Here is a 12,662-nt window from a genome sequence, read left to right on the forward strand (position 1 = left end):
TTAATAATTTGACTGACCATGTCTTCGCACGATATTATACCAAGACCAAAGTGCAAATACTGAAAGACTAAGCCGCGACCAGGGAAGAACCGTCACGTGACGTCAGCTCGCGCACAAATAGAGGCTCGTCGGAAAGAGGTTTGAAAGGTTTCTTGCCAAGTTCACTGTTCTTTTCAACTTGCAACACAGGAGTAAGCACAAGTAAGAGTGTAATGTAAATTAAGTTGTAACTTCCAAATTGAGATCCAGCTCTCCCACGGTTCCCTCACCCAGATGAGGCCCATAGTACTTTTTGCACTCGATACGGTGGATAGCTCGTTGCGTGACATTTTGGGGGAAAAAAGGTAAATTCAGACGAATCTGGTGCTACACGTTCAAGATTAAACATTTAAAATCGATCGCACCATAGGTAAATACAAATTAAAGAGCTGAAAATGTTTTTCCTTCTCCCTCCCCTCCCATTCTCATCCCCTCACCTCATCATCCTTACCCTGATTCAAATTCTTACACCGTTCTTAAAATAATCAAATTGGCTCAACTAGGAGGTCTAGGTACCTTCAAGAAAACATTTTATCATTACATTTGGTTCACAAAATTCACAACACAACTTCAAATACATTGTGCCTCAGATGATGGTAAACCAAGACAAACAATGTTTATTTCAGTGGCATTCATATCTGCTTTCATAAATTAACTCTACCCAAATTGGTCACAAATCCTACTAGTAGTATCATTAATCTAGATATTACAATAATTGTGAACATAAGAATGCATTCAACATCATCAGGCATAATGTATGCCAAACTGGAAGCACCAAAGTATAATAGTCAATTCCTCATAAAAACTGTCCAACTGTGCATTATATTTACAAATCAACAATTTGATAGACAACCAAACTGAAGCTTACCACAGGTACTGTATTCTTGCTGATTAAAATAATTGATTCCTGTTACTTAAATTTGTTTCTCCAGTCTTGAAGAGCAGGTGAAATTGAGCCTTAAATAATCTCTGCTCACTAAAAATTGGTTGAGCAACATAGAAGACCACTACTAGATGGAAGATCATTATCACAACAGTGTCCATGCAAAATAACACGAGATACATGGTGATGCAATATGTTAGCAAATATTTTTAATAAAATCATGTAATAAAGACACACAGCAACAGGCAAATAAGAGGACAAAGTTGTCAATGGTTTTTGTTTTTCAATATTTTGTACAATTGAATTAAAAGAAAATGGAAGTTCCCCATTCTTCAATTTTGGGCTTGTCAAAGATAAGAGCTGCTGTTCTGAATTCCAAACTCTAACACCCTCCACGCAGATCTGTGATCCAATATGCTCTGATCACGACACAGTGCCCACACATAGCTTACATTTTCAATGTTATCCTACAAAAAGAGAAACAACAATCAATAATTTATACCCTACACCAAATAAAACCTTATGAATATTTCCACTCCTCACTTTCAACTTTTACTTACTAGATCCATCAACAGATACCCCTGAGAGACTTCGATGCACAGCTTGTGCTTGTAATGCCACTATAGACAATGAAACTGTTTAAGAAAGATTTCTTACCTCACCACCTTCAATAATATTGCCAACAGCATCTTTAAGGATCATTATTTGCTGAACCATAAAGGTGAGAACTAAGACTGGTCCTTGCTCCATGACTTTGGCCATTGCCACCTAAGAATGTAATGTAGAGTTACGATTATCAGGGCTTTGCTTCTTGGTAAAATACTCATCTTTATCAATCTCTCAGCCACAGACATATTAACAACTAAACATGTCACTAGAGTAACAAAATTGACACACACTTCACTACTTACATCAACATCTCTGACATCAAGGATTTTTGCTTCCAATTTCTGTCCCAGTTGTTTAGTTTGCTCAATCTGTGCAGCTAAGACATTGTACGCCTGGACAAAAAACAAAATTTTCTTAGGTTTTAGACTTCTTTGAGACACCTAACAGTATACAAAGGGTGTTTTAATTGCTGCAAGTATGATTGCTCAGAATTCAGAACAAAGGCTTGGTTTTACAGTGTCATAAAATTATCATCTACTACAGTTTTTATCCGAGGAGTTGATAAATAACTTACCGGTTCATGGCACCAGTCTTTTAATATTTCCAGGTCACCTTTTAAGAAAGCCTTGGAAACAAAAGAGATAAAACAATATTTTTTATAATTGTATGTAAAAATATGACATGAAACCATGTTTATAAGCAAGTAACACATTTTCTCACTACAAAAGCCATCTGATCAATTACCTCAAGAACTGATGGAATGATTTCAAATTCACACTCTTTTAGGAAGCTGTCTTTGTTAAACTGTGGATCAATTCTTGTTATTTCAGCCATTGTTTTTGCTGTATCCGACTGGGAAATACATCACCTGAAAAATTGGGAAATTATTGAGAACTTATTAAAAACATGAAAACTTTACTATTTAAAGTTGCTATTAATACAATTTATCTTTGTTATTATCCACATGAAAACTATTCAAAATCAATCAGTACCATCATGATCCTTATCCTAGTCATAACCATCAATACTTCTTTAAAATTTTTTGTTACTAATTCTGGTGCAACATCATTTGAACAGAAGGAGAGAGAAAGTATTCACTGGCTAACAAGCCTTCTTTACTATGCACTTTTCCTTTGTGGACAAGTGTGTTAATACTGTTTACTTACTAAAAATGTCTTGCAGCTTATCTGTCACAACTCTTGATGCTCTCACAGCCACATTGTCACTTTCATCATATTTTGTTTTAAGATTAAAAAGCCCTGATGAGAGACCAATAATATAATCACATTATATTTGACAGCTTAAAAATCTCAACACTACATCATGAGGAGGTATGAAGGATGTTACCTGTCACAACAGGATTGTTGTCTTTAAATTCTTTCCACTGCTGGTACCATTTTGAATCCTTGTGAAGCACCACTCCTGTTGCATCCCTGCAAGGTATGACAATTGTTATTAGTAATTACCATTATTAATAACAATAATCATCTGTTTTTTATAGACGCCGCTGCAAAAGAAACACAACAACTTTCACAACAGCTTGTTCCTTAGTTTGATCATCTCTGTAAATTGTTGTATGGAAATTAAATGGAAGTTTCGTGTAAAAAACCAAATAATATTTGATCAAATTGTGTTTTCAACAGCTGCCTATGAATACATAGATACCTACTCATTTGCTTCAATTCTCCTCTCTTTCTTCATGACACCTCCTTCTTCCTGTTCAGTACGCCGTCTTAGTTTCTCTTAATAATCCATGAAAAAATACATATAAATATTAGTCATATGAATATTACCCCAAAAAGAACGAAAAAAGGTGTATGTACACAGCACAGTCTGCCAAGCTTCATCAGCTTGACCAGTGCACTGATTACAATGATAGCATAGTTTCTCAAACCTGGTGTTCTATATGGCTTTGATTTTTCAAGTTCTTCATCAAGAACCTCATGCTTGAAAGTTTTAAAACCCTGCAAAGAGGTGGGAAAGATTCGACAGAGGCAAATACTGAAATAACAGCAAGTTAAAGATAAATTTTAAGTTCATCTAAATTTCCAAACAAGGTTATCTCTGAAGTAATATTCTGAGGTTTTTAAGCCATCTCACCAAAAAGAGTCACAAATTACAGAAAGTGGTACAGTACTTTATATTATGAGAAGTAAATCCCTCTGAAGACAATAAAACTGCTACCTATGCAGTTTACTCACAGTGGACACAGCCTTAAATGCTTCTGTTTTTCCAAGGATTTCACTCTGTTCTTGGACCTTTGAAGCAGCTTCCTTAGCAGATTTTGCAAACTAAAAAACAAGAACCATATATTACAATCGTATACAAGATTCATGCTCCAATCATGTCTGGTTTGGTACCTGCTTATTCAAATGGTCAGTGAATCTGTCAGTTGGTCAGTCTGCCTAACAATCACTCAAAATGTTGCTCACTAATAAGTAAGCCTCTGACTGATGATCAATCATTTCTAGTATTTCCAGTTATTGTGGTTGTTGTTTTTCCTTTTTACTCCACATACCTCTTCAGTGACCTCAATTCCCTTTTTAAATGCTTCACTTGATGTTGCTTCATCGTATGCCTGACGAAACCAATTTTAACACTTAGGTCATTTTTATATACATATTATTAAATAACTTATCAAATGATGAGACATTTCTCTAGGTAACAACACATATCAAGTTGAACCAACGAATTCTCTCCAATCAAACCCTGCCAATAAATACACACTGGTGTACAAACAAACCTTTGAGACTTTTGTTGAAAATGCTCCTGAAAAGCTCTTCACAACTGCTGAAGTTTTCATTGATGCCGATGACACATTATCCTAGGAATGACATATGCCACACCTTCTTGTCATCACATTCAACTTTTTATAGATTGCATAATGTAATATAGTAAAAAGGTTGAACCTTTAAGTAACAGTTACTTTATCACATAAACAATGACTTCTTAGCTGGTAGATGGATAGTCAGTCAGAGCATCATGAACAGTGCTCTTAAGGACTACCCTTATTCAGATTACCTCACTTACAATGGAGCTGTAAATTACATTTAGGTTACTTCAAGTGGTGCAGTTTGTGGCATAATCCTCTGTTTAAAAAGTACACCTTAAGACTCACCTTAATCTTATTGACAAGCTTGACTCTCCCTGACAATGTCTCTGTCTGCTCATATTTTTTGTTTCTGCTTGAAATTTTCTAATATTTTCCTACATGATGAAAAAAAACCAATCTTTCATTTTCGTCTTAAGTAATATTCACTGTATACAAATTACAAATTTGACACACTGAAAACAAACTCAAACTTTGAAATGATTCTTACTATATGAACATATATTTGATAACTTTGACTGAACACATTCTTTGAACAAACCTGCATTTCTTTGTTTCTCTCAAAGCCTTCCTTGATATTTTCTATAAACCTTCCAATTAACCCAGGTTGTTGGTCTGGTCTTCTGTAAGCATACCATCTGATCTGTGATGTAAAGGCATCAACACCATCATCACCTCTTTCACTCCAAGGAACAATCTTTTAGCACATTCACCAAACAGTCTTAATGTATTGTCTCGATAGAAATTAAAAATTCTCATTGACTGTCAACTAGAGAGATTAGTTCTCATATCATGTGTGTGAAATTGTCATGTCACACCAGATGTCTTGAAAAAAAAACCATGAAGATTTATACAATTTACATACAACTTCAAAATCAGTCGTTCAAGCAGCAAGTAATTAATTTATCGTGAAATACCTGATGATCATAGTTATATAATCGCCTAATCTACTAGCTAGCAACGTTACACTTCCAAAGGACTGTGGCGCTAACTTAATGCGCTACAACACACAAATCTACACTGAAAACAGTACCTGTTGAGAGTTGCATTCTCCTTGTCGAAGTCTACTTGGAAGAATGGAAGAACTCACAAGATATTGATTTGCACGTGTATCTAACAGACCAACACGCGCAAAGTTACGACAACTTTGACAGACTTACCTTCCGAGTAACATTTGCTGTAGCAAACAGAATCAAAAGCAGAATTTTTAGCTTATCTTCCGCTAGGGTGATGAAGCTTGTAGAGGAAAGGAGACAATCTAAGGAAATAAAACTTAAGTATTTCATCACTAACCTGCGCCATCTTTAAATTTCGTGACAACTCGAGGAAACATCGAAGCAATGCGCGAATGCTCAAGTGCAACCTAATGCGGGCTCATGTGCCGAAGGATTTGAGCTCGTGGCGTTATAAAATTGCTGCTTGATCAAAAATCCCTTAAAATGAAGATCGCTGTTGAAGGTTGCTGTCATGGTGAATTGGACAAGATTTACGAAACCATTGCACACCTGGAAAAGAAGGAAGACATCAAAGTTGACCTGCTGTTGTGCTGTGGAGATTTTCAAGCTGTTCGTAATGAAGATGATCTTTCTTGCATGGCAGTCCCTCCAAAGTATCGGCAATATGCAAACATTTTACAAGTACTATTCCGGAGAGAAGAAGGCCCCTGTACTTACAATCTTCATAGGAGGGAATCATGAGGCTGCCAATCATTTGTGGGAACTACCTTATGGAGGGTGGGTACCCAAAATATCTACTATCTGGGGTATGCTGGGGTGGTCCACTTCGGTGGTATGAGAATTGGTGGTCTGTCAGGCACTACAAAAGTCATGATTACAACAAAGGACATTTTTGAGAGGCCACCATACAACGATTCCACTGTTCGCAGTGCATATCACATTAGAAGTTTTGATGTCTTCATGTTGAAACTTATTTCACAGCCAATTGATATTTTCCTGTCACATGACTGGCCTCAAGGAGTTTATCACCATGGAAACCTTCAAGAATTATACAGGTTTAAGGACTTTCTTAAACCAGAGATTGAGAGCAACACATTGGGAAGTCCTCCAGCAGCAGAGTTACTGACTTCACTGAAGCCAACATACTGGTTTTCAGCACACCTGCACACAAAGTTTCCAGCCTTAGTACCACATGAATCCCAAGAAGGATTCAATTCACCAAGTTTCTTGCCCTTGATAAATGCCTTCCAAGACGAGAGTTTCTGCAGGTGATTGATGTTGGTCCTTCGCAAGCACCCCTAGAGCTGACTTATGATCCTGAATGGCTTGCAATAACAAAGCTTACAAGTTCCCTTAACATTCAACACCAAGGACAACATTTATACCAAATGCAGAACAAATATCACAATACATACCTGATGGTCAGATGGTTGATGAAGTTGTTAAAACATTTGGAAGCCCACCAAAGATTACAGACAATTTGAGATAACTACCACTCCATACAATCCAGATAAACAAAAAAGGTTTACATGGCTCAAATACTGGCTGTTATGAACCCTCAAACTGAGACTTTTTGTGCTAAACTTGGAATTAACAATCCCTGCTGTTTCTGAAAAGTCTGTTACTCCTTGCCCCAATCCCGAAGAAATAGAGCTAAGTGATGGAGATGAAAATAACTCCACCTTTCTTGGTAATCCTGATGAAATTATCGTTGATGATGATGAAGTGATGTGACTGAAGCAGAACCCAACATTGATTCATCTGTTGTCAGTATTGTTCCAACTCCTGATGTGAACAACTGAATCAAAACAGGTCTCTTTTGGAACTTCCAAAGCCTGTGAATATTTTACTAAAAGTGAAGAGCACTATGCATTGTGTGAAGATGACTCTCCTCACACTGAGGGTAGAAATTGTGAGCATGAGGAGGTAACTCATGACAGTTCACGTTTAGAACCTCAAAAAAGGTTTTGAAAATTATGAGGAGAAATCAGACACTCTACGCTTCAAATGACAATGATGAAGACAGCGATGCTTGATTCTGAAGCAGGGACATTGTCACTATTGTTATTTCATGGACTAATTTTTTAACCATTATCATTAAACTGCACTTCTCCTTCTCCTAGCTGCTTGTGAACTATGATCTTTATGAACTTGTTATTTAATACAATAACTACTAAAACAAAGAAAAGATGTACTACAGTAGATCATTCTGAAGAAAAATAGGAATTTCTGTCAAAATATCTTGTGAGTGTAACTTTATTTGAAAAGTGTTGTGTGCAAAAATGCAACCACAGTACTGTTTATAACTTTTATCACAATGCTGCAAAGGACCTGTACTAAGTCAGGAGACATGGCTTGAAACCTCTCTTACTCATCCTGCTCTCCAGCTTCCTTTACCAATAAGCCCTATGTCCCATCTTTTTTTCACCAGACACAAAGGCCAACTGAAGTCTAATCAAGGTTCACAATACACTATTTTACAGATGCCAACCTGTGGAGATATGAAATCTGGATTTTTCCTTTATGCTACTACAGCATCAACTCAGCACCACCCCTCCCCCCAACTTTAAAATATGGTTCCCCCCCCACCCCAAGAAAATGGATCTCCCTTCCCAAATTACAGAGATTGCTATGTTTGAGTGTCTGTCAAGATGTGGTTGCATGAAATGCTGTAAGAAATGGTAAGACAAGTTTGAAAAACCAATATTGGTTTGATTTGGGTAATCTGGGGATACAATGTTAGTCTACAGTGGAGCATAATCTTTAAAAGCTTGTTCATCCCTTTCACACAGGAGATTTGGTGAACCATATGGGGGAGACCGGGGGAGATTCGCTCTGTATCCGGGAGACTTCCACGATAATGGTATTTCCTTCCCACTTCACACCCCCCATGAATGTTGTATCTCTTCTCTCCCCATTCCCTTAAGCTTTGCGTGCCAGTGCCCTTCCAGTTCACTGGTCCTCAAAAAAGATTTACATGAGAAAAAGGCTCTTCATAATCCTCGTCACAAACAGTAAAAAAAAGAATTTAAATATGACAGAAAAATCGTCTCATTTCTAACAGGGGAAGTCAGTTTCATTGGTGGGCCGCGTTACCCTAAACTGACTAGCGTTGCGGTTATCATCCGCTGAGCATGCGTTTGGTCAACTTGATGACCACGCTTGAAGAGCAAAATGGCAGGATGGTTTCTTGATGTGGATGTGGAAGTGACAAAGGTGGTTTTTCAGAAGACCGAAGGCGATGGTAAGCAGCTTTTATAGACGATCAGACAAGAAAATAATATTAAGGTTATGCGAGTTTCAAAGGTAATTTTGTTATGATTTGTGCTGCTTTGCAGACGGAATTCAGAGATTGAAGTCTACTGTCACAAAGCGCAAAGGAAGAGGATTCCCCAAAGCGAGTATTTAACAGAACAACTTTTCGAGTCAGTAACGTTAAGGTTTGAGCCGTGGTGACTGTCAAAGAGTAAATCAAATTAACACTTCGTAGTATTTGAGCGGTCTCGATATCTGGTTCGCGATAAGCTCACTGGACTTCAGTTAAGGCGTCAAAATGTACAGTCATTATTCCTAAGGATCGCTCGAAGACACCAATCAACTGAAAGAAAACTTCCTTTTGATAAGGAGGAGAGAAACTGCTATTTGGCACATTGAGCCGAGATATTTTGTCCTGTACAACTCACCGCTAACACAGCCTTTACTGGATTAAGGTCCATGCATTGCTGACTTATCTTTGTGGTCAAATATTCCAGGTGATTCAGCCTCACGTGCCCAAGAACAGTATGAATCCCATGAAACTGATGAGGCTAGTGGAACAGGGCCCCAGCAGGATGTCTGTTTTCTTTTTTTTAACCATATCTGATTTTTAATGAATTTCTAAAAGAAACTTGACTCAGCAACTGTCAACCTACCACTCCCAGTATGCATACGAATGCTCAAACTATGGGAACAAAATAATAACTTATCAAATTATAAAGTTGGCTTACAGAATTGGTTTTCAATCATTTCCAACTGCACTCATGCCCTGAATGTAGCAATAATTAATCACATTGGAGCACTTAAAAGTTTTTGCATTAGTTTGCAGAGACTTCACCGACATATGAATAGAGACATATAAAGTTTTTTTGAGATTCAGCAAACAACATATATCTTGTTGCTATGTTGGCAGTCCTGCTGGCCCTGTTCAGCATAATTTCGAATGTTGTAGATCTTTTTACTTAAACTTTCTTTATCTTGGAACCTTCAACAAATATCTCTAATTAAGCAAACTATGAAAAAGAAAATTAAAGGACTCTACAAGTTTGCTGTTTTCTTTCAGCTGTTTAGGTTGGATGCTGTTTGTTACCAATGTTCACGAAGAAGCTCAAGAAGCTGACATTCATGACTTAGTCTCTGATATGGAGAAATAAAAAATCTTCATGCCAATTTGGATATCAGAACTGGCTTTCCCTGAAGGTCCATCAAAGAGTGTTACTGAGTACAAACATTTAGTGCAATTAATCCTGTACTCTCTGATATCAATATGCATATTAGAATGTCCATAACTGTTTCATTTGAATTAATTACCACTGCTGTTTGCTAAGCCCCAATGTCTTGTTCAAAGAGCTGCACTTTCATGGGAGAATTTGGACAAATGTTGGCATGTTGGATAGGGTGCACATTTATGTGCAGTGCCTTTTTGACAATCGATTTCCTTTGTTGTTTGGCTCCCCCTCCTTGCCAAGCCATTGAATTACCATTTGCTTATGCATTTCCTCAGATACTGACAAGGAGAATTTCTATGAAAATCAAGAGCTTTTTTAGGTGTTGATCATTACCTATATTCTTGTGACCTATTGTGGTGATTTGGGGGAAATTGGAAGGAGAAATAAGATGTTAGTCATTCTTGAAAGGTTAAAAAGGTTAAGACAAAGTAGATTATTATACTCCACGTACTACTCAAATATTTATGTCAAGAAATTTGGGTGCGTCCTTGAAACCCCTTTTGCTTTTTTACTTCTGCGATGTTAGATTCTCTAAGGATATACTTCTTGGTAAGTTGAGTATGTCACTAACAGATGAGCTTGTTCACTGTACTGTAGGGTTATGCACTGGTGGAATACGAGACATTCAAAGAAGCCGAAGCGGCAATGGAAGCCTTGAATGGGTCAGACCTTCTGGAGCAAAAAAATATCTGTGGATTGGGCATTTGTGAGAGGGCCAAGAAAATCTGCAGGGTAGATGAGTACTTTAGATTTCTATGACTGTCTGTGTCTATTTCAGAGTATGAACTATTGTTAAGCTAACATGATTGGCTAAGTGCTTTTGAGCTAAACAAAAATACTCTAATTTTTCATTGTCATGTTTCTTCTATTGCACCTGCTCTCTAAGAAGGGTTTCTCATTTAGAACAAGCACATCATAGAACTGTTTTGTGAATCAAGTTGAGATCACTGTTCATGTATTCCCCAGCTAATGTCACCATTTAAGTATTAAATCCTGCATTGTATCTATTGCAATTAGTGCAAACAGTTTGTCTAGCATGCAATCAAAACCTGCAAATGGAAGACTTTTTTAAGGCTTTGGACTGTTTTTCCAAAATGTATTCTGTTTCAACTCATTGAACAATGTTTTTTGACAAAAGTTGTTACCCTTCCCCACCCCCAAATTTAGTCTGCCCTGTTTATCAGTGAGCCTAAAACCTTTTACAAGTTATATAGACCGTTTTTGTTTTGTCAGGTATGATAATTATTCTCTGAGGTGCTTGCAGAAGTACTTGTAGCCAAGGAAGGCTAATTTATATGCATATGAGTCAATAGCAATCAGCGCTAGGATTGATGAAATACATTGCAAAATTCAGAATATATAACTAGATTTTAAGGGATATATCAAAGTGTCTCTCAAGCTTACTTACTCCTGATGTATTGTTCTTTTTGTAGATCTGGGAGAAGGAGAGACACAAGAAGATACTAGACCATTGTTTAATTTCCACCTAAAGTACTGATTAGTTTGTTTTTCTTCTCATGTGTTTTGTAACAAATGTATCAACTGTACAAATGTGATTCTCACATGTTACTACTGAGTAGGGATATTGATTTAGAGTTGCACATCTTGATGCTTAAAATATCATCACTAAGGTACATGAACAAGGACTGAAGCTTTTTGATATCATGAAACATTATTAACTCTGTCTCACTGTGACCAAATATAAGTTTATCCTTTAGTTATGTCTTCAACTTCGATTCTGAAGCCAGACTATGGCAGTCACAAACTAAGGTGGATAAAGAAAGTGCAGTAGAGCGCATGAAAAACAAAAGAGTCTTATGGAAACTTGTTATTCACACCCAACTGTATTTTAGCTCTGATTGCTGTTATAAAATTGTTAAGTATCATACTGCAGTTAATTACTCTACGCATTTTATTATCTTCTGTCGTAAATCTTCTCACATAAAATATATGCTGGTTACGTAGAGATTTTAAATTACTTGGAGAATTCACTGCTTTTAGTTTTTAATAAATTTCTTGGAGTTAATTTGGGAAACTAAACTATTTGTGCAACTAAACAAAAAAGCAGACAATTTGTAAGAAAGCCTTATTTCTTGCTGTTAATCTGGCCCTCGTTGATCTCATATTGAGCTCTGTAAGTTTGTCCTATTTCATTTACAAAGTCGGGAGTTATTATTAGCTTTTCTATTTTCTTCATGATCGTTGATACCGTTTCCTCTAAAGCCTCCCTTATTTCCTCAGCCTTTATAGCCTTGGATGTTTCATCACATGGTGAACATTTTGGATTAGTCCAACTCGTTTGTCAACCCTGTTGCGTATGTTCTTTGGATTCCTGAGTTCAGACGAGTGTTGGGTTTGTGTTCTTTAAAAACCGCGCACCGGCGAAGAGGAAACTTACCAATAGCAGTAATAGCATGTATTTTTTCCAGGGGCTTAATCATTTAAATCCCAAGATCTGATTGTTAACTCTCCTCTTAAACTGTTACATATTTCCTTGTAAATTGATTGCGTGAATGTGGTTTTTACCTCTGTGGATTTGTTTTTTCACCTCACTATCGACGTCGAAATTTCCGAGTCATCCATTACAGACATTGCATGACACGGTGACGCGAGCAGCGATGTCTGTACTCTTATCGACAACGGCCAATTGACCAATCAGATTGGGACATTACTGCCAAATGTGTTAAAAATATATATATTTTCTTTGTGGTTTCTCCAAAATTATTTCCGTCTTGAGCAAGGGGGGTCAGAGGCAGGAGAGCTATTTCGATGTAAACGTCTTTAGGATTTAAGTACTAATTTCTCTAGCAGATGCAATGACTTAAGGGCAGTCTAATTGTCAAGTTGTCTAGTCAAACTAG

At 37.0% G+C, this 12,662-nt stretch overlaps 1 protein-coding gene and 2 pseudogenes across 1 annotated transcript; 2 read left to right on the forward strand and 1 right to left on the reverse strand.

Annotated features, from left to right (window-relative positions):
• Nucleotides 1–608: 608 nt before the first annotated feature.
• LOC136280422 (mitochondrial import inner membrane translocase subunit TIM44-like) lies at nucleotides 609–5,663 on the reverse strand (annotated as a pseudogene).
• Nucleotides 5,664–5,800: 137 nt separating this feature from the next.
• Nucleotides 5,801–7,382, forward strand: LOC136280613 (uncharacterized). The gene is given in 14 exon segments (XM_066166173.1): nucleotides 5,801–5,977; nucleotides 5,979–6,099; nucleotides 6,102–6,173; nucleotides 6,176–6,207; nucleotides 6,209–6,524; nucleotides 6,527–6,673; nucleotides 6,676–6,792; nucleotides 6,795–6,830; nucleotides 6,833–6,924; nucleotides 6,926–7,040; nucleotides 7,043–7,114; nucleotides 7,117–7,158; nucleotides 7,161–7,271; nucleotides 7,274–7,382. Coding segments are annotated over 14 exon segments (1,530 nt in total). The 3' UTR covers nucleotides 7,354–7,382.
• Nucleotides 7,383–8,491: 1,109 nt separating this feature from the next.
• Nucleotides 8,492–11,800, forward strand: LOC136280615 (RNA-binding protein 8A-like; annotated as a pseudogene).
• The last annotated feature ends 862 nt before the right edge of the window (nucleotides 11,801–12,662 follow it).

The sequence above is a fragment of the Pocillopora verrucosa genome, chromosome 4 (assembly GCF_036669915.1).
Source record: "Pocillopora verrucosa isolate sample1 chromosome 4, ASM3666991v2, whole genome shotgun sequence".
Taxonomy (NCBI): Eukaryota; Metazoa; Cnidaria; class Anthozoa; order Scleractinia; family Pocilloporidae; genus Pocillopora; species Pocillopora verrucosa.